Source organism: Scyliorhinus torazame, chromosome 13 (genome assembly GCF_047496885.1).
Source record: "Scyliorhinus torazame isolate Kashiwa2021f chromosome 13, sScyTor2.1, whole genome shotgun sequence".
In the NCBI taxonomy this organism is placed as follows: Eukaryota; Metazoa; Chordata; class Chondrichthyes; order Carcharhiniformes; family Scyliorhinidae; genus Scyliorhinus; species Scyliorhinus torazame.
In genome coordinates, this window is record NC_092719.1 from 9,759,029 (window position 1) to 9,783,438 (window position 24,410).

At 47.6% G+C, this 24,410-nt stretch overlaps 1 protein-coding gene across 1 annotated transcript in view; it reads left to right on the forward strand.

Moving 5' to 3' along the window:
* The window catches only part of itih2 (inter-alpha-trypsin inhibitor heavy chain 2), a 93,843-nt gene that overhangs the window by 62,445 nt on the left and 6,988 nt on the right, over positions 1-24,410 (forward strand). The window contains exons 14-20 of the mRNA XM_072471039.1: positions 5,214-5,353; positions 8,353-8,525; positions 10,471-10,605; positions 12,939-13,052; positions 16,722-16,920; positions 18,206-18,378; positions 18,755-18,866. Coding sequence (XP_072327140.1) covers positions 5,214-5,353; positions 8,353-8,525; positions 10,471-10,605; positions 12,939-13,052; positions 16,722-16,920; positions 18,206-18,378; positions 18,755-18,866 — 1,046 coding nt within the window. The remainder of the gene's footprint in view (positions 1-5,213; positions 5,354-8,352; positions 8,526-10,470; positions 10,606-12,938; positions 13,053-16,721; positions 16,921-18,205; positions 18,379-18,754; positions 18,867-24,410) is intronic.

Sequence of the window (24,410 nt, forward strand, 5' to 3'; positions counted from 1 at the left end):
TTACCTCACATTTGTCCAGGTTAAACTCCATCTGCCATCTCTCCGCCCAAGTCTCCAGACAATCTAAATCCTGCTGTATCCTCAGACAGTCCTCATCGCTATCCGCAATTCCACCAACCTTTGTGTCGTCTGCAAACTTACTAATCAGACCAGTTACATTTTCCTCCAAATCATTTATATATACTACAAAGAGCAAAGGTCCCAGCACTGATCCCTGTGGAACACCACTGGTCACAGCCCTCCAATTAGAAAAGCATCCCTCCATTGCTACCCTCTGCCTTCTATGGCCTAGCCAGTTCTGTATCCACCTTGCCAGTTCACCCCTGATCCCGTGTGACTTCACCTTTTGTACTAGTCTACCATGAGGGACCTTGTCAAAGGCCTTACTGAAGTCCATATAGACAACATCTACTGCCCTACCTGCATCAATCATCTTAGTGACCTCCTCGAAAAACTCTATCAAGTTAGTGAGACACGACCTCCCCTTCACAAAACCGTGCTGCCTCTCACTAATACGTCCATTTGCTTCCAAATGGGAGTAGATCCTGTCTCGAAGAATTCTCTCCAGTAATTTCCCTACCACTGAAGCAAGGCTCACCGGCCTGTAGTTCCCGGGATTATCCCTGCCACCCTTCTTAAACAGAGGAACAACATTGGCTATTCTCCAGTCCTCCGGGACATCCCCTGAAGACAGCGAGGATCCAAAGATTTCTGTCAAGGCCTCAGCAATTTCCTCTCCAGCCTCCTTCAGTATTCTGGGGTAGATCCCATCCGGCCCTGGGGACTTATCTACCTTAATATTTTTTAAGACACCCAACACCTCGTCTTTTTGGATCACAATGTGACCCAGGCTATCTACACCCCCTTCTCCAGACTCAACATCTACCAATTCCTTCTCTTTGGTGAATACTGATGCAAAGTATTCATTTAGTACCTCGCCCATTTCCTCTGGCTCCACACATAGATTCCCTTGCCTATCCTTCAGTGGGCCAACCCTTTCCCTGGCTACCCTCTTGCTTTTTATGTAAGTGTAAAAAGCCTTGGGATTTTCCTTAACCCTATTTGCCAATGACTTTTCATGACCCCTTCTAGCCCTCCTGACTCCCTGCTTAAGTTCCTTCCTACTTTCCTTATATGCCACACAGGCTTCGTCTGTTCCCAGCCTTTTAGCCCTGACAAATGCCTCCTTTTTCTTTTTGACGAGGCCTACAATATCATTCGTCATCCAAGGTTCCCGAAAATTGCCGTATTTGTCTTTCTTCCTCACAGGAACATGCCTGTCCTGTATTCCTATCAACTGACACTTGAAAGCCTCCCACATGTCAGATGTTGATTTGCCCTCAAACATCCGCCCCCAATCTATGCTCTTCAGTTCCCGCCTAATATTGTTATAATTAGCCTTCCCCCAATTTAGCACATTCATCCTCGGACCACTCTTATCCTTGTCCACCAGTACTTTAAAACTTACTGAATTGTGGTCACTGTTACCGAAATGCTCCCCTACTGAAACATCTACCACCTGGCCGGGCTCATTCCCCAATACCAGGTCCAGTACCGCCTCTTCCCTAGTTGGACTGTTTACATATTGTTTTAAGAAGCCCTCCTGGATGCTCCTTACAAACTCTGCCCCGTCTAAGCCCCTGGCACTAAGTGAGTCCCAATCAATATTGGGGAAGTTGAAGTCTCCCATCACCACAACCCTGTTGTTTTTACTCTTTTCCAAAATCTGTCTACCTATCTGCTCCTCTATCTCCCGCTGGCTGTTGGGAGGCCTGTAGTATACCCCCAACATTGTGACTGCACCCTTCTTATTCCTGATCTCTACCCATATAGCCTCACTGCCCTCTGAGGTGTCCTCTCGCTGTATAGCTGTGATACTCTCCTGAACAAGTAGCGCAACTCCGCCTCCCCTTTTACATCCCCCTCTATCCCGCCTGAAACATCTAAAACCTGGAACGTTTAGCTGCCAATCCTGCCCTTCCCTCAACCAGGTCTCTGTAATGGCAACAACATCATAGTTCCAAGTAGTAATCCAAGCTCTAAGTTCATCTGCCTTACCCGTAATGCTCCTTGCATTAAAACATATGCACTTCAGGCCACCAGACCCGCTGTGTTCAGCAACTTCTCCCCGTCTGCTCTGCCTCAGAGCCACACTGTCCATATTCCCTAGTTCTCCCTCAACGCTCTCACCTTCTGACCTATTGCTCCCGTGCCCACCCCCCTGCCATACTAGTTTAAACCCTAGTCATGCGCCGCCTTGTGTTCTGCACGAGACTGTTGCATCCGCTGAAGGACCGGAACGTGGTCGAGGTCTGGGATGTGAATGGACGGCACCGTGGTCCTGAGGGTGTGACCCATGAGCAGCTGGGCTGGCGACAGGCCCGTGGAGAGTGGGGCCGAACGACAGGCCAGCAAGGCGAGGTAGAAGTCGGATCCTGCATCGGCAGCATTGCAGAGGAGCCGTTTGACGATGTGGACGCCCTTTTCCGCTTTGCCATTGGATTGGGGGTGCAGGGGACTGGATGTCACATGCACAAAGTTGTACCTGCTGGCAAAGTTGGATCATTCCTGGCTCGCGAAGCAGGGGCCATTGTCCAACATCACAGTGAGTGGGATGCCGTGACGAGCAAAGGTCTCCTTGCAGGCACGGATGACCGCTGATGATGTGATGTCGTGCAGGCGTACGACCTCCGGGTAGTTCGAAAAATAGTCTACAATCAGAACATAGTCCCTGCCGAGCGCATGGAACAGGTCAACGCCTACCTTAGACCAAGGGGACGTGACCAACTCATGGAGCTGTAGGGTCTCACGTGGTTGGGCCGGCTGGAACCGCTGACAGGTGGGGCAGTTGAGCACTGTGTTGGCGATGTCTTCATTGATGCCGGGCCAGTACACAGCCTCTCGGGCCCTCCGTCGGCACTTCGCCACGCCAAGATGGCCCTCGTGTAGCTGTTCCAAAATGAGCTGCCACATGCTGTGCGGGATCACGATGCAGTCCAGCATCAGGAGGACACCATCGACTACTGCCAGGTCATCTCTGATATTGTAGAACTGCGGGCATTGGCCCTTGAGCCACCCGTCCATCATGTGGCACATGACACGCTGTAGTAGGGGTCAGCCGCAGTCTCGCGGTGAATGTGGATAAGGCGTTCATCCGTGGCCGGCAGATTGGAGGCCGTGAAGGCCACATGGGCGTCAACCTGGCAGACGAACCCCTCTGGGTCACACAGGGTGTTGACTGCCCTGGACAGAGCGTCGGCTATGATCAGGTCCTTGCCCGGGGTGTACAGGAGCTGGAAATCGTACCGCCGGAGTTTAAGCAGAATGCGCTGGAGGCAAGGGGTCATATCATTCAGGTCTTTTTGTATAATGTTGACCAGCGGGCGATGGTTGGTCTCGACAGGGAATTGGGGGAGACCGTACACGTAATCATGAAATTTGTTGACCCCAGTCAACAGGCCTAGGCATTGCTTTTCGATCTGTGCGTAGCGCTGTTCCGTGGGGGTCATGGCACATGACGCATATGCAACGGGGGCCCGTGATGAGGCCTCATCGCGTTGCAGGAGCACCGCCCCAATGCCAAATTGGCTGGTATCTGTTGAAATTTTTGTTTCCTTCGTGGGATCAAAAAATGCCAATACCGGGACCGTGGTAAGCTTGGTCTTAAGCTCCTCCCATTCGTGCTTGTGGGCGGGAAGCCATTGGAAGTCTGCCGTCTTCCTGACCAGGTTCCGGAGAGCTGTGGTATGGGAGGCGAGGTTGCGGATGAACTTCCCCAGGAAGTTGACCATGCCCCAAAATTGGAGGACCGCCTTTCTATCCGCTGGCTTCTGCATGGCCCTGATGGCTGCCACCTTGTCTGCATCCGGCCGCACACCCAACCGGGAAATGTAGTCCCCTAGGAACTTGAGTTCCGTCTGGCCGAAGGAACATTTGGCTCTGTTAAGGTGAAGGCCTTGGTCCCATATTCGTTTGAAAACGTGCTGGAGGCGACTGATATGCTCCTGCAGGGTGGTGGACAAAATTATGATGTCGTCAACATAGACGCGCACACCCTCAATGCCCTCCATCATTTGCTCCATGATCCGGTGGAATACTTCTGATGCCGATATAATCCCAAACGGCATCCTGTTGTAGCACTGCCAAACGGGGTATTAAAGGTACACAGCTTTCTGCTGGACCTGTCTAGTTGAATTTGCCAGAATCCTTTCGAGGCGTCACGTTTGGTGAAGATGTTGGCCCGAGCCATCTCGCACGTGATCTCCTCGCGCTTGGGGATAGGGTAATGCTCCCTCATTATGTTGCGATTCAGATCCTTTGGGTCAATGCAGATCCGGAGCTCGCCGGAAGGCTCCTTTACGCACACCATGGAACTGACCCAGTCGGTTGGTTCCATCACTCTGGAGAGCACTCCTTAGTCCTGGAGGTCCTGCAGCTGCTGCTTGAGGCGGTCCTTGAAGTTTATTTTAATTAGGTCATTTCACGATTAAAAACAGGTTAGTTAATGATTTTGTTTAACCAGCAAAGAAATTTCATGTTAAGAATTCTTCACTTGATTTTCAGACCGATTTCTGCTTATATCCTGCCCTGTTTTCCAGTTGTTGTGTAGCTCTCTCTCTCTCTCTTGTGCTTTTTACATGTTTCGGGGAAGGGAGGCTGCAAAGAAAGAGCGTTTCTATTTCACGGTGAATGGTGATTTGCTTCACAGTTGACTGCAGAAATAGCAGGGCTGATAGAATTCTAATTTACAAGCATTGACACAACTGCATGTGTGTTTGTTTAATGCTACTTTTGTGTCATCAACCTTGAGTCAACTTATCAGGAATATCTTGACTAAAATGCACCTGATTCTTTCGGATTAAAGAAATCCAATCACAAATATATCATCTGATAATCACACTGCTGAGTAGATTTAAAGGTTTAGTTTTCTTTTTCTTTTTTTTTGCACTGAAATAGATAATTTAATCAGTACACAGCACAGTAAATTGAAGGTAGCCTGCACGACATCACAAAGGCAGTAAACGTACACTGGAGAAATCTCAGGAGCATCAACAGAAATGTCTTCAATCTTGTGAAGTGACCAGACAGTGCTAGTAAAAGTGCATCAGAGTTCATTCTTGGGCAATTCTGCATTGTGGACTTGGAACAAGATTAACATATTTCATTGTTGTGAAACTCTGATATGTCCTTTCACATATTCTGTTCTTTTTCAGGCAAACGGTGACCTATCATTTCAAGTAGACTCTTCAACAGATGAGCTGGACAAGATTCTGGCTAGGCAGAAATATGTACTTCGGGATTTTACGAAGCAGCTGTGGGCCTATCTTACCATTAACCAGTTGTTAGCTGAGAGGTTAGCGTCACAATACGTTAATGTAATGTTACTACTCTAGTCACTAGATGGTGATATAGAGCAACCATATAAATATCACATGTCTCCTTGACTTCAGGGAGAGAGTGGGAGAGAGCAAGAGAAGTAGAGAAGAGTATAACAATAATCTTTAATATTGTCACAAGTAGGCTTACATTAACACTGCAATGAAGTCACTATGAAAAGCCCCTCGTCGCCACACTCTGTTCGGGTACACTGAGAGAGAATTCAGAATTTCCAATTCACCTAACAAGCACGTCTTTCAGGACTTGTGGGAGAAAACCGGAGCACCCGGAGGAAACCCACGCAAACACAGGGAGAACGTGCAGATTCCCAAGCCGGGAATCGAACCCGGGTCCCTGGTGCTGTGAAGCAACAGTGCTAACCACTGTGCTACCGTGCCGCTAAGTAGCTGTGAGACAGTTTAACTGATAGCATAGTTTAATAGTGTAGATGAAATCTTTATTTAACTAATTCCTTAGTAATATGTTTGAATCTAATTCAGTGTAGTGTAAACATCGGTTAGGATGCAAATAGCGAACGACATGGAAACATAACTCCACAAGAGGCCAAAATCGAGAACCTTGCCTGTGAGATCTCAGGGCACAATTGTTCCCACCCCCCACCATTGACGTAACGAGGTACCCGGCCCGGGAACCTCACTTAAATCAATAATAACATTAATTATAGGGCTTCCTCACTGTGACAACTCCCCACATTGGGATCTCCCCCCCACGCCCCCCTACCACCTCTTGCCAGCGTGATATCAGGCCGACAAGGTTTACTGCAAGTTTTTAAAAACAGGAACCAGGCAAAGGGCACCCGGGGGCGATGCCAGGGAGCAGTGCCGGGGGGCCACCCCCCCACTCTGGGGAGCTCCCTGTGGGGAGGTGTACCGTCAGGTGGGGAGGGGTTGCCCATGTGCTTGAGGAGCGGGTTTCCGTGTACGTGGGGGGAAGTTCCTCTTTTATTTTTAACCAGAGATCGGGTGCCCTTTTAAAGGGATGACATGATCTCGGGAAACCAGATGCCACTGGCATTTACAGACCCTGCCCACCAGCATGGCAGCATGGGACCTGCCGCCCTCCAGGATTTTTTTCTTCTAAGTGCTGGACAATATGACGAGAAAAGTCAGATGTGCAGCCAGCGAGCTACACACCATGATCCAGCACTTAGAAGAAGAGAGGAAAAATCCGCCCTTTAACTTTGCTTCTCTCCACAGAAGCTTCCTGAGCTGCTGAGAATTTCCAGCATTATTTGTTTTCATATCCCATATCCAGCAACTGTGTTATTTTGCTTTCACGCCATATCTTTCTGTATTCGATCCTTTTTCTTTACTTTTTCCTTTTATTCCACCCCCACCCCATACTTTATTCCCTCCTACCCTGACAACACTCAGTGTTGCGAGCATACGGTTAGACAGGTTGTGTGAACCTTCTGCTGCCTTGTCTCAGTGCACCCACTGTTTACAATCTATTCCATTATCTGAGAAGCACCAGAATCAAGTCCAATCTTGTCCTTGTCAGACATCCAGTGGGAATATCCAGCACTACATAGTGACAGGGGTGAGAACGCCGACTGTTTAGTCTCCTTAGTCCATGGGGAAAAGGGGGCCAATTTATTGCCCCAAACTAAGTTCAGCTAATGCAAATTGAGCCGGTGATCAAATCTGTATGCACCACCTTGGATAGACCCGCACCTATTTCCCCATCTGTGAAAAAGCCAGTTGCCACATAAACCACTGAGAGTCTTATGAATCATTCTGAACAAAGATTATTCATTTTTCTTTCTAAAGAACAAAGAACAAAGTACAACGAAAAGTATAGCACAGGAACAGGCCCTTCGGCCCTCCAAGCCCGTGCCGACCATGCTGCCCGACTAAACTACAATCTTCTACGCTTCCGGGGTCCGTATCCCTCTATTCCCATCTTATTCATATATTTGTCAAGACGCCCCTTAAACATCACTATTGTCCCTGCTTCCACCACCTCCTCCGGCAGCGAGTTCCAGGCACCCACTACCCTCTGTGTAAAAAACTTGCCTCGTACATCTCCTCTCAACCTTGCCCCTTGCACCTTAAACTTATGCCCCCTAGTAATTGACCCCTCTACCCTGGAAAAAAGCCTGGGTAGGCTTTTTCCACTTTCTGTTCCACTTTCTGTTCCACTTTCTCCCCGATACGTGCTATGTCTCGTTGCAATCTTCATGGTGGCACAGTGGTTAGCACTGCTGCCTCACAGCGCCAGGGACCCAGGTTCAATTCCGGTCTCGGGTGAATGTCTGTGTGGAGTTTGCACTTCTTCTCCGTGTCTGCCTGGGTTTCCTCCGGGTGCTCCGGTTTCCTCCCACAGTCCAAAAATGTGCAGGTTAGGTGAATTGGCCGTGCTAAGTTGCCCCTTAGTATCCAAAAGGTTAGGTCGGGTTACAGGGTTCTGGGGGATAAGGTGGCTTAAGTGGGGTGCTCTTTCCAAGGGCCGATGCTGACTCGATGGGCCGAATGGCTTCCTTCTGTACTGTAAATTCTATGATTATTCCTTTGGGATAAAATGACAGTGTGGGTCTTGGCATAATGAGCTATTATTGTCTTTCAATCAATGCACTCTGATTACCGCACAACTCGTACCCTTTAGGGTTGTGCTTTTTCCCAGGTGGATAAAGATGCTATAATCTACTCGGCCAGACAAACTGTTTTAACTAGAACGGTAACCAGCTTAAAATAAATGACATATCCCTCCATTAAAAGCTAAAAGGAATTTGATAAGACACAGAACTTGTTGGCAATATCACATAGCACAACTTCCTGTCATTAATGATTCCTGCCCACAATACCTCTTTAGAATAATATACTTGACAATATGTACGAAGATTATCCATCAAACACGAATGTATTGTTCATCGACGGTACTGTGGTGATTCTTTTTGTCAGCCACTGTGGTATACTCACATGAAGATAAGTTGTCTCAATTTCCATTTCACGGCAGGCTGCTGGCTCAATCAGCTTTCGAGAAGAGGACTATCACAAGCAGAATTATAGCTCTCGCCCAGGATCACCAATTTGTGACGCCTGTGACTGCCATGTTGGTAGAAAGTGAAGAAACCGGTCAGAGGCTGTTGGCAGATTCCCCCAAGAACATCAGAAACGGGTGCTGTACAGGTTAGGTTTTTTTTCTTTTTAAAAAATAAATTTAGAGTACCCAATTCATTTTTTCCAATTAAGGGGCAATTTAGCGTGGCCAATCCACCTACCCTGCACATCTTTGGGTTGTGGGGGCGAAACCCACGCAAACACGGCGAGAATATGCAAACTCCACACGGACAGTGACCCAGAGCCGGGATCGAACCTGGGACCTCGGCGCCGTGAGGCAGCTGTGCTAACCACTGTGCTGCCCGCTGTACAGGCGAGTTGACACACAGCGTGAGGAATGTTTGTCGTTCTCTCCAGGGCCGGTTATTGACTCCTGAGCTGGGCAAAAGACATCAGCTGCCACCACACCGGAACGGAGCCAATCTGAAGGTGCAGCAGAATGCTGAGTGGCCTATGGGTGGCACGGTAGCACAATGGTTAGCACTGTGGCTTCACAGTGCCAAGGTCCCGGGTTCGATTCCCAGCTTGGGTCGCTGTCTGTGGGGAGTCTGCACATTCTCCCTGTGTCTGCGTGGGTTTCCTCCGGATGCTCCGGTTTCCTCCCACAATTCCGAAAGACCTGCTAGTTAGGTGAATTGGACATTCTGAATTCTCCCTCAGTGTACCCGAACACACGCCGGAATGTGGCGACTAGGGGATTTTCACAGTAACCTCATTGCAGTATTAATGTAAGCCTACTTGTGACAAGAAAGATTATTATTATTATTATATCAGCACGATGGGTCTCTCTGCCAAAAAGATGCAAAATATTTTTCCTTTCACTTTGAATATCATCAGACCACTTCCTAATATGTGACTACACCATAAATGATCACAGGTTCAATATTAATTTTTATGATCGAAAAGTCAGAGGAACACCACTGTCTGCAATGCAGTGAAGAAATAAGGCATGTTCAGCATTAGAGAGCAAATAATTACTGCAATTTATGTGGTAATTAATATAATTTCCAAAGTTTTATGTAACAATGGCAAATTATAGGTGATTAATCAAGCCGTGTTGAAAACTTTACTGATATGACCTCTGATTGTCCACAGGTGTGATAAAAATATGACCATAAGTAACATAGTAATGAGCTGTACGAACTGGAATTTGGTTATATAGATAATTAAATTAATTAGAACATTAGCGTTTTCCCCTAGAAGCAACTTTGAACTTATAAAATCACCTTATCTTGTGGAACAGATTCTTACAACGATAAAAATTGGATTTGTTTTAAAATATTAAATTAAAGATCTGTGTACCCATGTTACTTTGTGCCTGTTAACTCTATCCATGGAAGGGCAGCACGGTGGCGCAGTGGTAGCATTGCAGTCTCACGGCACCGAGGTCCCAGGTTCGATCCCGGCTCTGGGTCACTGTCCGTGTGGAGTTTGCACATTCTCCCCGTGTCTGCGTGTGTTTCGCCCCCACAACCCAAAGATGTGCATGGGAGGTGGATTGGCCACGCTAAATTGCCCCTTATTTGGAAAAAATGAATTGGGTACTCTAAATTTTTTTTAAAAACTCTATCCATGGATATGCCACTATATCCATAGTTGGTGGAGGTGTATGAAGGCGTCACACGAATTATCGGGCTGGATTCTTCCGCCCCGTCCGCCGCAAGAACGCCACGGGCGAGTCGCGGACAATAGAGAAGTCCATTGACCTTGGGCAGGATTCTCTGGTCGCCAGGCGGAAGCGGCCGGAGAATCCTGCCCAGAAATGTTCCTCTCACGCTGCAGCTGGGAGTTCTCCGCTCCCATTCGTAGTTTGGTGTCGCGAGGCCTGCTGGCGGGGGTGCGCTGCCAGCGGGAAAAGGGAATCCCGGCGTCCAGAGAATTCCGGCCGACACCTTCACAAAACAGAATCTTCCAGATGGAATTGTTTAGCAAGTCCCTGACAAGAGAAAAGTCTATGGTCCTGTACCGAAATGGAATTGATTTGCTCTGATTTTTGGTACTCTTTATACCGCAGGAACACCTATTATTGGGAAGAAGTCACCGACCATTCCATTCTGGGCTAAAAATGTAACCACTTCTCAACCTCTTCAGGAACATATTCGGTCTACTATTGACACAAAACCAGTATTAGAAACTCCTGTCACATCAGGTAACAACCGTGTACATGTTACTCACGTTATGGATAATTTTACTAATAGTTCATTTTCTTCCCACCTGGATTAACTTTAAAAAAAAACCAACATATTTAATCTTCAGTGTGATAATGTTATGTAGTCGTTGAAGGTTACATAATGATACTAGAATGTCCATCATGCCACCTGCTTTTTGCAATTCTAAAGAATTACCTGTGGAACTAAAGGAAGAAAGACATGCATTTGTATAGCACCCTTCACAGCCACCTCAAAGCTCTTTACAGTCAATGAAGTACTCTTTGAAGTGTAATCAGTTTTGTAATAAAGGAAACTTGGCTGCCTATTTGTACACGGCTAGCTCCCCCAAATAGTGACATGGAAAAGTCCAATCTGATGATGATTGAGGGGCACTTGGTCAGGACATTGGGGAAAACACTCCTGAGACTTCCGGGTGCCGGAGAGCTGAGCAGTCCCTGCCTCCCATTGCTGCAGGGAGGTGCCAGTGACGTGTTCTCCAGAAAGTGACCCCGCGTCTCATGTAAAGGTGTGTGTCTCTGTGCGGGTGGGGGGTGTGGGTGAGCTTCATGAGTCCCCTCATCCTCAGACATGATTCAGGGTCTCGGGCTGCTGACTGGCTGGCTGCAATCTACTGGGGATTAACTTGGAGGGGAACCTCCAGGTGGTGGTGTTCCCAGCTATCTGCTGCCTATGTCCTTCTTGTAGTGGTCGTGGGTTTGGAAGATGCTGCCGAAGGAACCTGGGTGAGTTCCTGCAGTGCATCTTATAGATGGTACACACGGCTGCCACTGTTCATCGGTGGTGGAGGGAGTGAATGTTGGTGGAAGGGAGAGAAATCAAACGGGCTGCTTTGTCCTGGATGGTGTCTCGCTTCTTCTTGAGTGTTGTTGGAACTGCACTCGTCCAGGCAAGTTGAGAGTATTCAACCAGGAGTTGAGTAACTCTGTCGGAACCCAAATTGAGTGTCCGTGAGCAGGTTATTGCTGAGTAAGTGCTGCTTGATTGCACTGTTGATGACCCCCTTCCATCACTTTGCTGATGATGGAGGGTAGACTGATAGGGCGGTAATTGGCTGGGTTGGATTTGTCCTGTTTCTTGTGTACAGGACATACCAGGGCAACATTCTACATTGCCGGGTAGATGCCAGTGTTGTAGCTGTACTGGAACAGCTTGGCTGGGGGCGCACGGCAAGTTTTGGAGCACAAGCCTTCAGGACAATTGTCGGAACACTCTCAGGGTATCCAATGCCTTCAGCTGTTTCTTGATATCATGTGGAGTGAATAGAATTGGTTGAAAATTGGCATTTGTGATGCTGGGGACTTCCGGAGGAGGCCGATGTGGATCACCTACTCGGCACTTCTGGCTGAAGATTATTGCGAATGTTTCAGCTTTATCTATTGTGCAGATGTGCTGAGCTGGGTAGTTAATCCATACAAACCAGGTGGGTCAGAAATTTAATTCCAGACTCGGCTGATGTAGCTTGGGCAAGCGACAAAGGTTATAATTGGCCTGAATATACTTGGGGGAAGGACAGAGATAACCAGTAAGCGTTGCTGTTTCCCATGGCTATAGAGCTACACTGACTGGAAGCATATACGTGAAAATCTCAGGTGAGAAACAAAGATGTCTCCCATAACTTCCAATCTGTTAAGTCACACGTTCTCAAGGAACCGTAGCCCACCAAGGGATCAATGTCTTTATGAGGAGGGCAAGCAAGGGGGTGGGGGTGGGGGGGAGGGGGGGGGGGGGGGGGGTGCGGTAGTGGAGAGCGGAGACGACTAAAATTGTAGGAAAACAAAGAACAAAACATGGGGCTGGATTCTCCGGTGCCTCCTGCCACGTGTTTCTTGGCCGCAGGCCGTTTGCTGGCGGTGGGATTCTATCCTCCCGCCGCTTGTCAATGGGATTTCCCATTGAAACCACGCCACCGGGAAACCTGTTGCCAGCGGGTGCGCTGCCAACGGGAAAAGTGAAACCCGACAACCGGAGAATTCTGCCCATGACCTACATTGACATATTTTGATCGTTATGTTGCTTAAGTTCATGGTGTTCTTGGAGACTGGGAGCCCCCGAAACAAATTAAGCCAGAACGCATCCCCTCAGCAAGTTGCCCTCCTCTGCCCAATCCTACTGTCAAGGCCTTTAGCATTGTTCCAATTGGGAAAAGTTTAATCTCAGCCTGTCTGCCTTCTATCCACTGCTGTGCTATATATGGAACTACTGTACTGTGTGAGTATATTTTGCTTACTGCTACCAAATCCAAGAAGTCACATACTGACTGTATGCTACTGCAAACCAGTTTAATAATTGTTAATATATTATTTCTATTTAGTTGAAAATGATCCACACTTCATCGTTCACCTGCCGAAGAGTAAGCAGGACGTTTGCTTCAATATTAACCCAGAGCCTGGAAAAATTCTGAACCTGGTGTCTGATCCAATCAAAGGTAACAGCAAAATTAGCTAGTCTTTTGAAACGCTGGTTATTTTTAGCCCTATTTTTTAATCATCATTATGTTGGAGTAAGTGGCTGTGCACAATTTTATAATGAAATATATAATTCAGGATTAGGGACGACAATGATGATTTTTTTTCTCTTAATTCCTCTCATTTTAAATATAAAACACTATGTGGTCTAAACAGTGCAGCGTTTTATTTCGCGCTGGTTAGACTTTTTAAAAAGATTTCAGACGTTATTTTAACATGTACAGTTCTTCACACGCGTGGGAGGGATTTGTAGCTCGATGATGCTGGAAGTGGTGACGTTGAATTAGTTTCCAGCCAAGGCTAAAGAGGCGGTTCAGCAAAGGCAAGGCCGAGTAGATGAGAGACACCAATGAAATTACTGAACAAACTGGGCTTGATACAAGTGAGGTTTTTTCCCCCATAATTACTTCTTGCTCAGGATGAGCAGACGGTAATATTTGATAATTGGGTTGGGGGGGGGGTTGGCGGTGTAGGGCGCAGTGGTTGTGGGGGGGGGGGCGGGGTGGTTGTGTTTGCTTGTTTTTGTTGCTGTTCTTGTTTCTCGCAGAGACTGGGAAGAAAACAAGGGGAAAATCTGGGAAATTGTGGGTTTGGGAATGTGCAGTCGGATCCAAAATGAAATTGGGAAATATTTGTGACATAACCACCTCCAACCTGATTGTAATATTTTCAGGGTCGGCAGAAAATAAAATGCTTTCATTCCTTATTAATGCAAGGATTGTGCTTGGCGTGAATGTAAAGTTCTAAATTAAAGCAGGCTGGCTTGGGGGTGGGGGGGCTGGGAGGGGGGGGGGGGTCTGAATAACGAATGTCAGTAAAGCATGGGGTAGATAATTGTCTTCAGCACATAGAAAGTAATTATGCGGGAGTGGATTATCTGCTGTTGTGGAATGTGCCTGAATTTTGGCCATTAGAAATCAATGAGCATGTCACTATCTCCTCCAGATTATTGGGCAGGCAGTGGAGGTGGCACGGTGCCACAGTGTTTAGCGCTGCTGCCTCACAGTGCCAGGGACTCGGGTTCGGGATCCGGCCTTGGGTGACTGTGTGGAGTTTGCACGTTTTCCCTGTGTCTATGTGGGTTTCCTCCGGGTTATCCAACTTCACAGAATCACAGAATTTGCAGTGCAGAAGGAGGCCATCCGGCCCATCGAGTCTGCACCGGCCCTTGGAAGGAGAAGCCCACCCAAAGCTCATCTCCTTAACCCAGAAACCCTGGTGCTGGTTTAGCATAGTGGGCTAAACAGCTGGCTTGTAATGCAGAACAATGCCAGCAGCGCGGGTTCAATTCCCGTACCGGCCTCCCCGAACAGGCGCCGGAATGTGGCGACTAGGGGCCTTTCACAGTAACTTCATTGAAGCCTACTTCTGACAATAAGCAATTATTATTTATTATTCTTAACCCCACCTAACCTTTTTTGGACAAGCAACTGTGCTAACCACTGTGCTACCGTGCTGCCCATAGTCCAAGGAGGTGCAGGTTAGGTGGATTGGCCATGATCAATGCACAGGTTTATGGGGATAGGGCGGGTGAGTGGGCCTCGGTAGTGTGCTCTTTCAGAGGTTTGATGCAGACTCAATGGGCCAAATTATTTCTTTTTGCACGATAGGGAGATTCTATGGATTCTACGGAAATGAAAATCTACCCGTTACATTACAAAGAATATAAAGCATTACACAACTGCAGTTGCCAGAATCAGACATAGATTGTAATGATCAGTTCATACTTTGAAGAGTTTACTCAATTACCTTTACTTTCAGATAGAAGTGTACCTACTCGGAAGGTTAATATATAGGAATGGACTTCATGCAGCCTCAATTATATTGGTTGGCTCTTGCTGTCAACGTTGAAAAAAATGTGTTCGCTGTGCTGGCATTTGCCCAAAATGTTGATGTGGGGCTTGGAGACTTGCTCTAGTCTGGTACCTGAGCTAGCAAGATGGCTGCCACAGGGCATCTGTGGCATGTTTGAGCAGGACAAGCCACAGTATGGCTCTTCATCCAATCAGAGTAAAGAATCCTCACTTAGCTATGCAGGAGTGAAGGGAATGAGATTAAATTCGGAAGAAGTAAAAAAAACATGGAAATCACCAAAACTAATTAACTCTTGAAGGGATTATCACCAACCATATGGCATTAGATATTCACTTATCCCGGAATGCACCAGTCCTGATATTTTCTGGTATGTATGTACCCTCACTTCACACCGTTGCAAGATTTTAATGCTGAATCTTGTGCCAAGGTTCTGCTAAAGTGTAGACACCACAGTGAAGGAGCAAGGTATCTCAGACAGCACTTCAGGATTACTTTTAACCGTGCATGCTGCTTATTTATTTTTCTTTATTCTTTCATGATATATGGGCGTCACTGGCAAGGCCAGTATTTGTTGCCCATTCTTAATTGCCCTTGAACTGGGTGGCTTGACTTGCATAGGTCTGAGGATCTGGACTCACCTGTAGGGCAAACCAGCTAAGGATGGCGATTTCCTCTCCTAACATGAACCGGATGGATTTTCATGGTCACAGTTCAAGATTTATTCATGGGATTTAAATTCACCAGCTGCCATGGTGGGATTAGAACCCCTGGCCCCAGAGCATTAGCCTGGGCCTCTGGATTACGAGCCCAGTGACATTACCACTACGCCACTTTGATGGTCACAGAGGAGTCAAGTACGAGAGGTATAATGAAAACAGCTTATTGTTAAAGCAAGCTATTTGCAGGTCACAATCCAGGACCTCGCCGGGATTTCTCTGCCTGGGCTCCTATCTGGGCTAGCTTTTATGCCCATCATCAATTATCTCGCTGGTGGGCCCCCGCCCCTCAGCAAGGGAACTTTAATTTTGCGAGGCCTGCAGGGAGGCTAGGCACAGTAGCACAGTGGTTATCACTGTTGCTTCACAGCGCCAGGGTCCCGGGTTCGATTCCCAGCTTGGGTCACTGTCTGTGCGGAGTCTGCACGTTCTCTCCGTGTCTGTGTGGGTTTCCTCCAGGTGCTCTGGATTCCTCCCACATGTCCCGAAAGACGTGCTTGTTAGGTGAATTGGACATTCTGAATTCTCCCCTCAGTGTACCCGAACAGGCACCGGAGTGTGGCGACTAGGGGCTTTTCACAGTAACTTCATTGCGGTGTTAACATAAACGTACTTGTAACAATAATAAAGATTATTATAATCGGCCCCTCCCCATCGGTCCCGTGAGGGCTAGAACAACCACCTTTTACTCCATAATAACAATAAAACCTCTCCATTGTGAAAAGAAAATCTCGGCCATTTTAAAAAAAATGTTTGACAGTCTTGCTAGGAAGCTTTGGGACAAGGAGTGCTGAAGCATTGGAGTTTTTAATGATGGGACCTCTTACAGCAGTAATCAGGTAACAGAAATAAGTCAGTACCAGATACTGTTGGGTTCTAGCAGCCAAACAATATATAGCACAACACCAGCATCTGCTGGTAGAGAACTGACACTGCAACAAGAAAAATACCTTTTTCCTTTTCAGAAATAAAGCTTTCATACATTTACCCCGCCTAAGCTGTGCCATCATAATCTGTGATAACCATATTTACATAGGAATAGTTGCCCTGTCTGGTTCTGTCCCTTTTAAGGTGGGCACTCTATTTTTCTGCTGGCAGGTATCGTGATCAATGGTAACATTATTGGCGGTAAGAAAACCAAGAATAAGAAGCTGAGCACCTATTTCGGCACATTTGGGCTTCATTTCACCAACCTGAACTTGAGCTTTGAGATCAGCACAGAGAAGATTCGCTTGAAAGATGGGAAACACAAAACTGTCCTCTGGTGGTCAGAGTCGAGCATTCTCACCCATGCTAGGTAAACTCATTGAGCTACAGGATGCAACACCAACATATTCTCAAATGCCTTTGTAAATCTTTGAGCTATTATTTGTAATTCTTCATAATGGCCAATGAAATGTCTTTGGTTGAGATGAAAGCCATAGGTGTTGATGTTGGTGATTTTAGTGCATGTCCATGTGCGTTTGTAAGTCTGTGTATGCATGTAAATGTATGTGCCTGTATGTAAGTGCATATGTAAACGTGTGTGCATGTATGTCAGTGTGTATGTGCAGGTGTATGTAAATGCATGTGTGTGTAAATGTGCATGTATATAAATGGAGCACAGTGGTTAGCACTGTTGCATCACAGCTCCAGGGTCCCAGGTTCGATTCCGGGCTTGGGTCACGGTCTGAGCAGAGTCTGCACGTTCTCCTTGTGTCTGCATGGGTTTCCTATTTGAGTCTCCACACTCAGGAATAAAAACACACGTGGTGGCATAGTGGTTAACATTGCTGCCTCACGCCACCAAGGTCCCAGGTTCAATCCCGGCTCTGGGTCACTATCCGTGTGGAGTTTGCACATTCTCCCCGTGTTTGCATGGGTTTTGCCCCCACAACGCAAAAAGATGTGCAGGGTAGGTGGATTGGCCACGCTAAATTCCCCTTAATTGAAAAAAATTAATTGGGCACTCTATATTTTCAAAAAGAATAAAAAGGGACAAAAACACCTCACCAATGTGAAACTGTGATCAATAAAGCAACCAAAAGCAGCTGGATTAAATAAGTTATTTTGACCTTATCGGTGAATCCAATGTTTTGGAATATCGAGTCCACATTTGGGAACTATGCCTTCAAAATGCCAGAGAGGCTTTAAACCTCGGGTTCAGCAAATAACATTTTTTCCCCTTGGAGACGCAGGATGCTGTAGTGGAGACAGACTGACAGAATGAGCTTGTTCATATGGAAGAGCGACAGGAAAAGATGATTACAATTTTTATTGTTTTATTCTGAAAAAGGGACATTGATTGATAAGACAGTCACATACTTAGAACTGACCTACTGAATTGCATACGCTGAAAAGGGATACACTAAGTTCAACAGACTGGTTTTCAGGGACATGGATTAAAAGTGAATTAAAATCCGATATTCCTACCCCAAATCATCAGCAGTGGTCCAGAGCTCCTCGCCTCTCCTGCTCCATGGAGAAGCCAGACAGGGCATTTTCTTCAGCAACAAACCAAACAGGGCTGGATCACTATTCAGACTCGATTCTTGTAAATCCTGAGAACTTTATTCAAACTATTTGTGTGTTTCTTTTTTCAGCGCTGTTGTCGCAGTGAACAAAAATGCTAATGTCACGATCGCTGTGGGACAAGATATGATCTTCCTAATCTTACTTCACCGTGTCTGGAAAAATCATCCAACCAATGTGGATTTCCTCGGATTTTACACTCCTCCTACAAACAATTTCTCAACAAATGTCCATGGATTGATTGGTAAATATTTAATATTCAAGTTGTCGGGCAAAGCATTAACTCAGAATTGATATATTTTGTGTTTCATGTTTTACCTATCAAATATAGAAATTAAAAAAATAAAGATAAAAACAGAGTTGAAGCCACAATCACATCCGCCATGATCTTATCAAATGGCAGAGCAGGCTCGAGGGCCAAAAGGCCTACTCCTGCTCCTACGTTGCATGCTGGCATAATATTCTGGAACATATCTTATTTTAACCTGTATAAATACGTTTCGCCATATAATCACCAGAAAATATTAAACCTTCTGCCTTGCAACACATAAAACAGTTAAGACCACTCATGTCGGAGTGACAGATTATCGAGAAAGTTAAAGAAATGATATTCATTGCAGGTCAGTTCATCCATGAACCTGAGGTGAATATGTACAATATCCGCCAGGGCGTGGATCCTGATAAAACACAAGCCACCATGGAAGTGAAAGGACACAAAATTACAGTAACCAGGTATGTGAACAACAAAGGGACCAGCTACATTACCAGGTACACTGAGGTATCAAGTTCAAATTAAAGAAATCAAAATTATTTTTATTTCCTCTTCAGTTTTTACTATTCTTCTCCCCATGTTCTGTTGTGTCCTCGAGTCGATAGTGCAATTGGACGGCACAGTAACATAGTGGTTAGGACTGTTGCTTCACAGCGCCAGGGACCCGGGTTCAATTCCCATCTTGGGTTACGGTGCAGAGTCTGCACGTTCTCCCTGTGTCTGCGTGGGTTTCTTCCGGGTGCTCCGGTTTCCTCCCACAAGTCCCGAAAGACATGCCGTTAGGTAATTTGGACATTCTGAATTCTCCATCTGTGTTCCCGAACAGGCGCCGGAATTTGGCGACTAGGGGATTTTCACAGTAACTTCATTGCAGGGTTAATGTAAACCTACTTGTGACAATAAAGATCATTATTATGTAACTAGCTGCTGGGAGCTTGGCAAACATAACTCATCGGATTTGCAGGAGGGGGACAGGAAATTGCTTAGCCTTTGCTTGGGACTTGATGTTTCACCCAAGTAGGACTCTTCAACTAGATCCACTCTAGTTCTTAAACTACTTGATGTTTCACCCAAGTAGGACTCTTCAACTAGATCCACTCTAGTTCTTAAACTATTGTTTGTGTAGTTTTAATATCAACACATATATAGATCAATATTCCATATAACTTACGGATATTCTGATGACCACAGGCTAGTTAGACAAAATGTTAATTTATTAACGAATGGACCAGCTGCCAGTAAAGTTTTGATTTCAATTATATGTAGGTTCAAGAGCACTTGACCCGTCAAGTTCAATTGTGTGTGTTACATCAAACTTTTACAATATAAATAAATAGTGATTTTTGTTATACATAGATTTATAAAGGAGTAAATGGGGGATTGGTAAAATGCTCTCAAGTGCTGAATTGTAAAGGAGATTCATTTGCTTTAGTTCATTAAGCTCCGCATACTGCAAATCCTCCTAAAGCAACCACAGACGATAGCTGAGAGGCTCAGTGAAACATGTTAGGCCAACTGAATTTGACAAGTTTTGAAATTGGATTTGTTAAGTTCACCTATAAAATATTACCTTTCTCTATTTGCTTGACAGGTTTTGTTAAACAGTCACTTTTATTTTAAAACAAAATCTTTTTATTGGCATTTCTCATATTTATAAACAGTTGTATATATACACATCACATTTTTCTCGCCTGCGCTAATTTCCTTTATTATACAGAGGTTTAGTTTATCCTTTGTTTAACTGACCCTACGTGCCTTTCATTGCCCTCTGGATCGGTCCATGGTTCCTCCCCCTTCCCCGTTCACCCCCCCCCCCCCCCCAGCCCCGGCTTCGGCTGTGCTTTTCTTTTCTTTTCCAGACAGAGTGGAACCATCTCTCGTGGTTTCCCTGCCTTCCTTCCGCCTCTCCTCTCCCCCCACCCCCCGGGTTGAGCAGTCTTTTGGTAACTCGTCTATCTTGGTGTTTTAATAATAATTTTTTAAAAAAAATTCTTATTAGCTTACTCCTCGTTGTTGGCCTCGAACAGGTTTTGGAACAGACCGACAAACTGCCCCCAAGTATCCAGGAAGCCTTCTTCTACCCTTGGTTGGCGTACTTAATCTTCTCCAGGTGGAGAAATTCCGAGAGGTCAGCGAGCCAGTCTGCAGCTGTGGGTGGTGCTGCCGATCGCCAGCCGAGCAGGATTCTCCGGCGTGCGATTAGGGAAGCGAAAGCGAGGGCGTTGGCCCCCTTCCCCATGTGTAACTTTGGCTGCTCCAATACCCCGAAGATTGCCACTATTGGGCATGGCTTCACCCTCACCCCCACAACCTTGGACATTGCCTCGGAGAAGGCTGTCCAGAACCCAGCAAGCTTGGGGCAAGCCAAAAACATGTGGGTGTGGTTGGCCGGGCCCCTCTGGCACCGCTCACATTTGTCCTCCACCTCCAGGAAGAACCTGCTCATTTGGGTTCTGGTCAGGTGCGCTCTGTGCGCCACTTTGAGCTGCATTAGGCTTAGCCTTGCGCAGGAGGAGGTGGAGTTCACCCTGCTCAGTGATTCGCTCCAGAGTCCCCATCCTACCTCTGTCCCCAGTTCGTCCTCCCATTTTTGTCTGATCTCGTCCAGTGGAGCCCGGGCTCTGTCCAGTAGCTGTCCGTATATTTTCCCACATAGCCCCCCTTCTCGTTGCTTGTGCCTATCAGGTCCTCTAGTAGTGTGCTTTCTGGGGCCCCAGGGTACCCCACTATCTCTTTGTGGAGGAAGTGTTTTATTTGGAGGTGTCCCATTTCCTGTCCTTTTGCTAGCCTCCACTTCCTCGTCAGTTCGTCTAGTGTCGCCAGTCTGTGCCCTACGTAGAAGTCCCCGACCGTCAATGTGTCCCCGTCCCGCCTCCATCTTTTGAAGGTGGTATCTAGCATGGCTGGGGGAATCTGTGATTTCCGCAGATGGGGGCCATGGGGGGCATTTTAGTTATCACGAAGTGTTGTCTGAACTGGGTCCATGTTCTCAGCGTGGCCGCTACCACTGGGCTTGTTGTGTATCTTGTTGAGGGGGATGGGAGTGCTGCTGTAGCCAGGGCCCGGAGGGTCGTTCCTTTACCCATCCCTCACTCTTTCTGCCGTTGCTGCCCAGTGGGGCCAGGCTGGTGCTAATTTTTTGTAGAAGTCCGCCGGGAACCCATCGGGTCCCGGTGCCTTCCCCGCCTGCATGGAGCTGATGCTCTCCATTTCTCCCAGGTCTATTGGTGCTTCCAGCTCCGCCCATCTGTCTTCCCCCACAACTGGTAGTTCCAGTCCGTCTAGGATCAGTTTCATCCCTGTGTCCCCGTTGGGGGGCTCAGAAGTGTGCAGTCCCCGGTAGAAGGTCTCAAATGACCGATTGACCTCCTTTGGTTCTGTTACCAGGACCAAATGCCTCTGCTATCCTTTATCTGCACTATTTCCCTTGTGGCTGCCTGCTTTCTCAGCTGGTGAGCCAATAGGCGGCCAGCCTTGTCTCCATGTTCGTAGAAGGTCCCCCATGTCTGTCGGAGTTGGTACACTGCTTTCCTAGTGGATAGCAGGTTAAAGTCCATTTCCAGCTTTTTCCTCTCCGCCAGCAGCCCTACGGTCGGGGCCCCGGAGTATTTTCTGTCGACTTTCAGGATTGAGTCCACCAGTTGTTGCCTGACCACCTTCTCTTCCCTATCTCTGCTTGCCTTGTAGGCTATGATCTCTTCTCTAATCACGGCCTTCAGTGCCTCCCAGAACGTGGAGGGTGAGACCTCCCCGTTTTGGTTGTTACTCACGTAGTCGGCTATGGCCCGCGACGTTTTCTGACAGAAGGCCTTGTCGGGCAGGAGATCCGTGTCCAGCCTCCATGAGGGGCGCTGGGCACGGCCTGTCTCCAACCTCACATCCATATAGTGTGGAGCGTGGTCTGAGATAACGATCGCGGAGTACTCCGTACCCGTGATCCCTGGAAGCACCGATTTCCCCACTGCAAAGAAGTCGATACGGGTGTATACCTTGTGTACTTGTGAGAAGTATGAAAATTCCTGCTCTCCCGGGTGCAGGAACCTCCATGGGTCCACCGTCCCCACCTGCTCCATAAATGCTCCTAGTTCCCTAGCCATGCCAGTCTTTTTCCCTGCTCTGGGGTTTGATCGGTCGGTCAGTGGGTCCTGTACACAGTTGAAGTCGCCCCCCATGATCAGTCAGTGTGTGTCAAGGTCGGGAATTTCTGCCATGGTCTTTATGAATTCTGTGTCGTTCCAGTTGGGAGCGTACACATTTGCCAGTACGACCGGTGCCCCTTCCAGGACACCGCTGACCATGACGTACCGTCCCCCTGGGTCCGTAACGGTCTTGGGTTTCCGTAAACCTCGTCCTCTTACTAATTAATATTGCTACTCCCCTAGCACTCGTCCCGAAGCATGAGTGGTATGTCTGTCCCACCCAACCCTTCCTTACCAGCCGTCGGTCCTTCTCCCTCAGGTGCGTCTCTTGTAGGTAGATTATGTCTGCTTTCAGGCTTCTTAGGTGGGTGAAGACTCTGGATCTTTTGACCGGGCCGTTGAGTCCCCTTACGTTCCAGGTAACAATCCTGGTGGGGTTTTTATGAACCCCTGGTCCGGCGGGGTCACCCATACTTACCTGGTGGATGCGCCCCTGCCCTCCGGGGTTTCCCTTCGTTAGGGGGCCGTACAAAATGGCCATGGTCACCGCTCTCACCAGGTCGGGCCCCAAGGCTCCGGGGTTTCCTTTTGTCCAGGGGGCACCCACCATGGCCGCCAGCTGTGTGTACGCCACGTGGCTGCGCCCCTGCACTCCAGGGTCTCCCTTTGTCCTGAAGCCCTCCCGAGTGGCTGTTTGTGGCACCGTCTTGGTTCCTCGCCCAGCTCCATGCCTGCCGAGGCCTGTGTTTGTGCTGCTTACCTACCTCACCCCTCCCTTTGCTTCTCTTTTGTTCTGCGCTCTTCCCCCCCGCCCCGACTCCTCTCCCCCCACCTTAGTCCCTGTTCCTCTGTGTCCCCCCCTGTGTTCTTCCCTGCCCTTCTGCCCTGCCCCCCCTTCTCTTTGTGCCAGGCGCTCCCTCTCCCCTGAGAAGCGCGCCGCGGCCCTCCTTTCTTCCTGCCCTCCCGTGTTAGCCCTCCTCGCTAGCACGGTGGCCCCCTTCCCAGCACTTGCCCTGTTCTGGTCCTGTTTTACCTTCCTTTTGCTAGCCCTTGTCTCGCCCTCCTGACCGCCTTTTTCACCCTCATTCATAGAACATAGAACAATACAGCGCAGTACAGGCCCTTCGGCCCACGATGTTGCACCGAAACAAAAGCCATCTAACCTACACTATACCATTATCATCCATATTTTTATCCAATAAACTTTTAAATGCCCTCAATGTTGGCGAGTTCACTACTGTAGCAGGCAGGGCATTCCACGGCCTCACTACTCTTTACGTAAAGAACCTACCTCTGACCTCTGTCCTATATCTATTACCCCTCAGTTTAAAGTTATGTCCCCTCGTGCCAGCCATTTCCATCCGCGGGAGAAGGCTCTCACTGTCCACCCTATCCAACCCCCTGATCATTTTGTATGCCTCTATTAAATCTCCTCTTAACCTTCTTCTCTCCAACGAAAACAACCTCAAGTCCATCAGCCTTTCCTCATAAGATTTTCCCTCCATACCAGGCAACATCCTGGTAAATCTCCTCTGCACCCGCTCCAAAGCCTCCACGTCCTTCCTATAATGCGGTGACCAGAACTGTACGCAATACTCCAAATGCGGCCGTACCAGAGTTCTGTACAGCTGCCACATGACCTCCCGACTCCGGAACTCAATCCCTCTACCAATAAAGGCCAACACTCCATAGGCCTTCTTCACCACCCTATCAACCTGAGTGGCAACTTTCAGGGATCTATGTACATGGACACCTAGATCCCTCTGCTCATCCACACTTTCAAGAACTTTACCATTAGCCAAATATTCCGCATTCCTGTTATTCCTTCCAAAGTGAATCACCTCACACTTCTCTACATTAAACTCC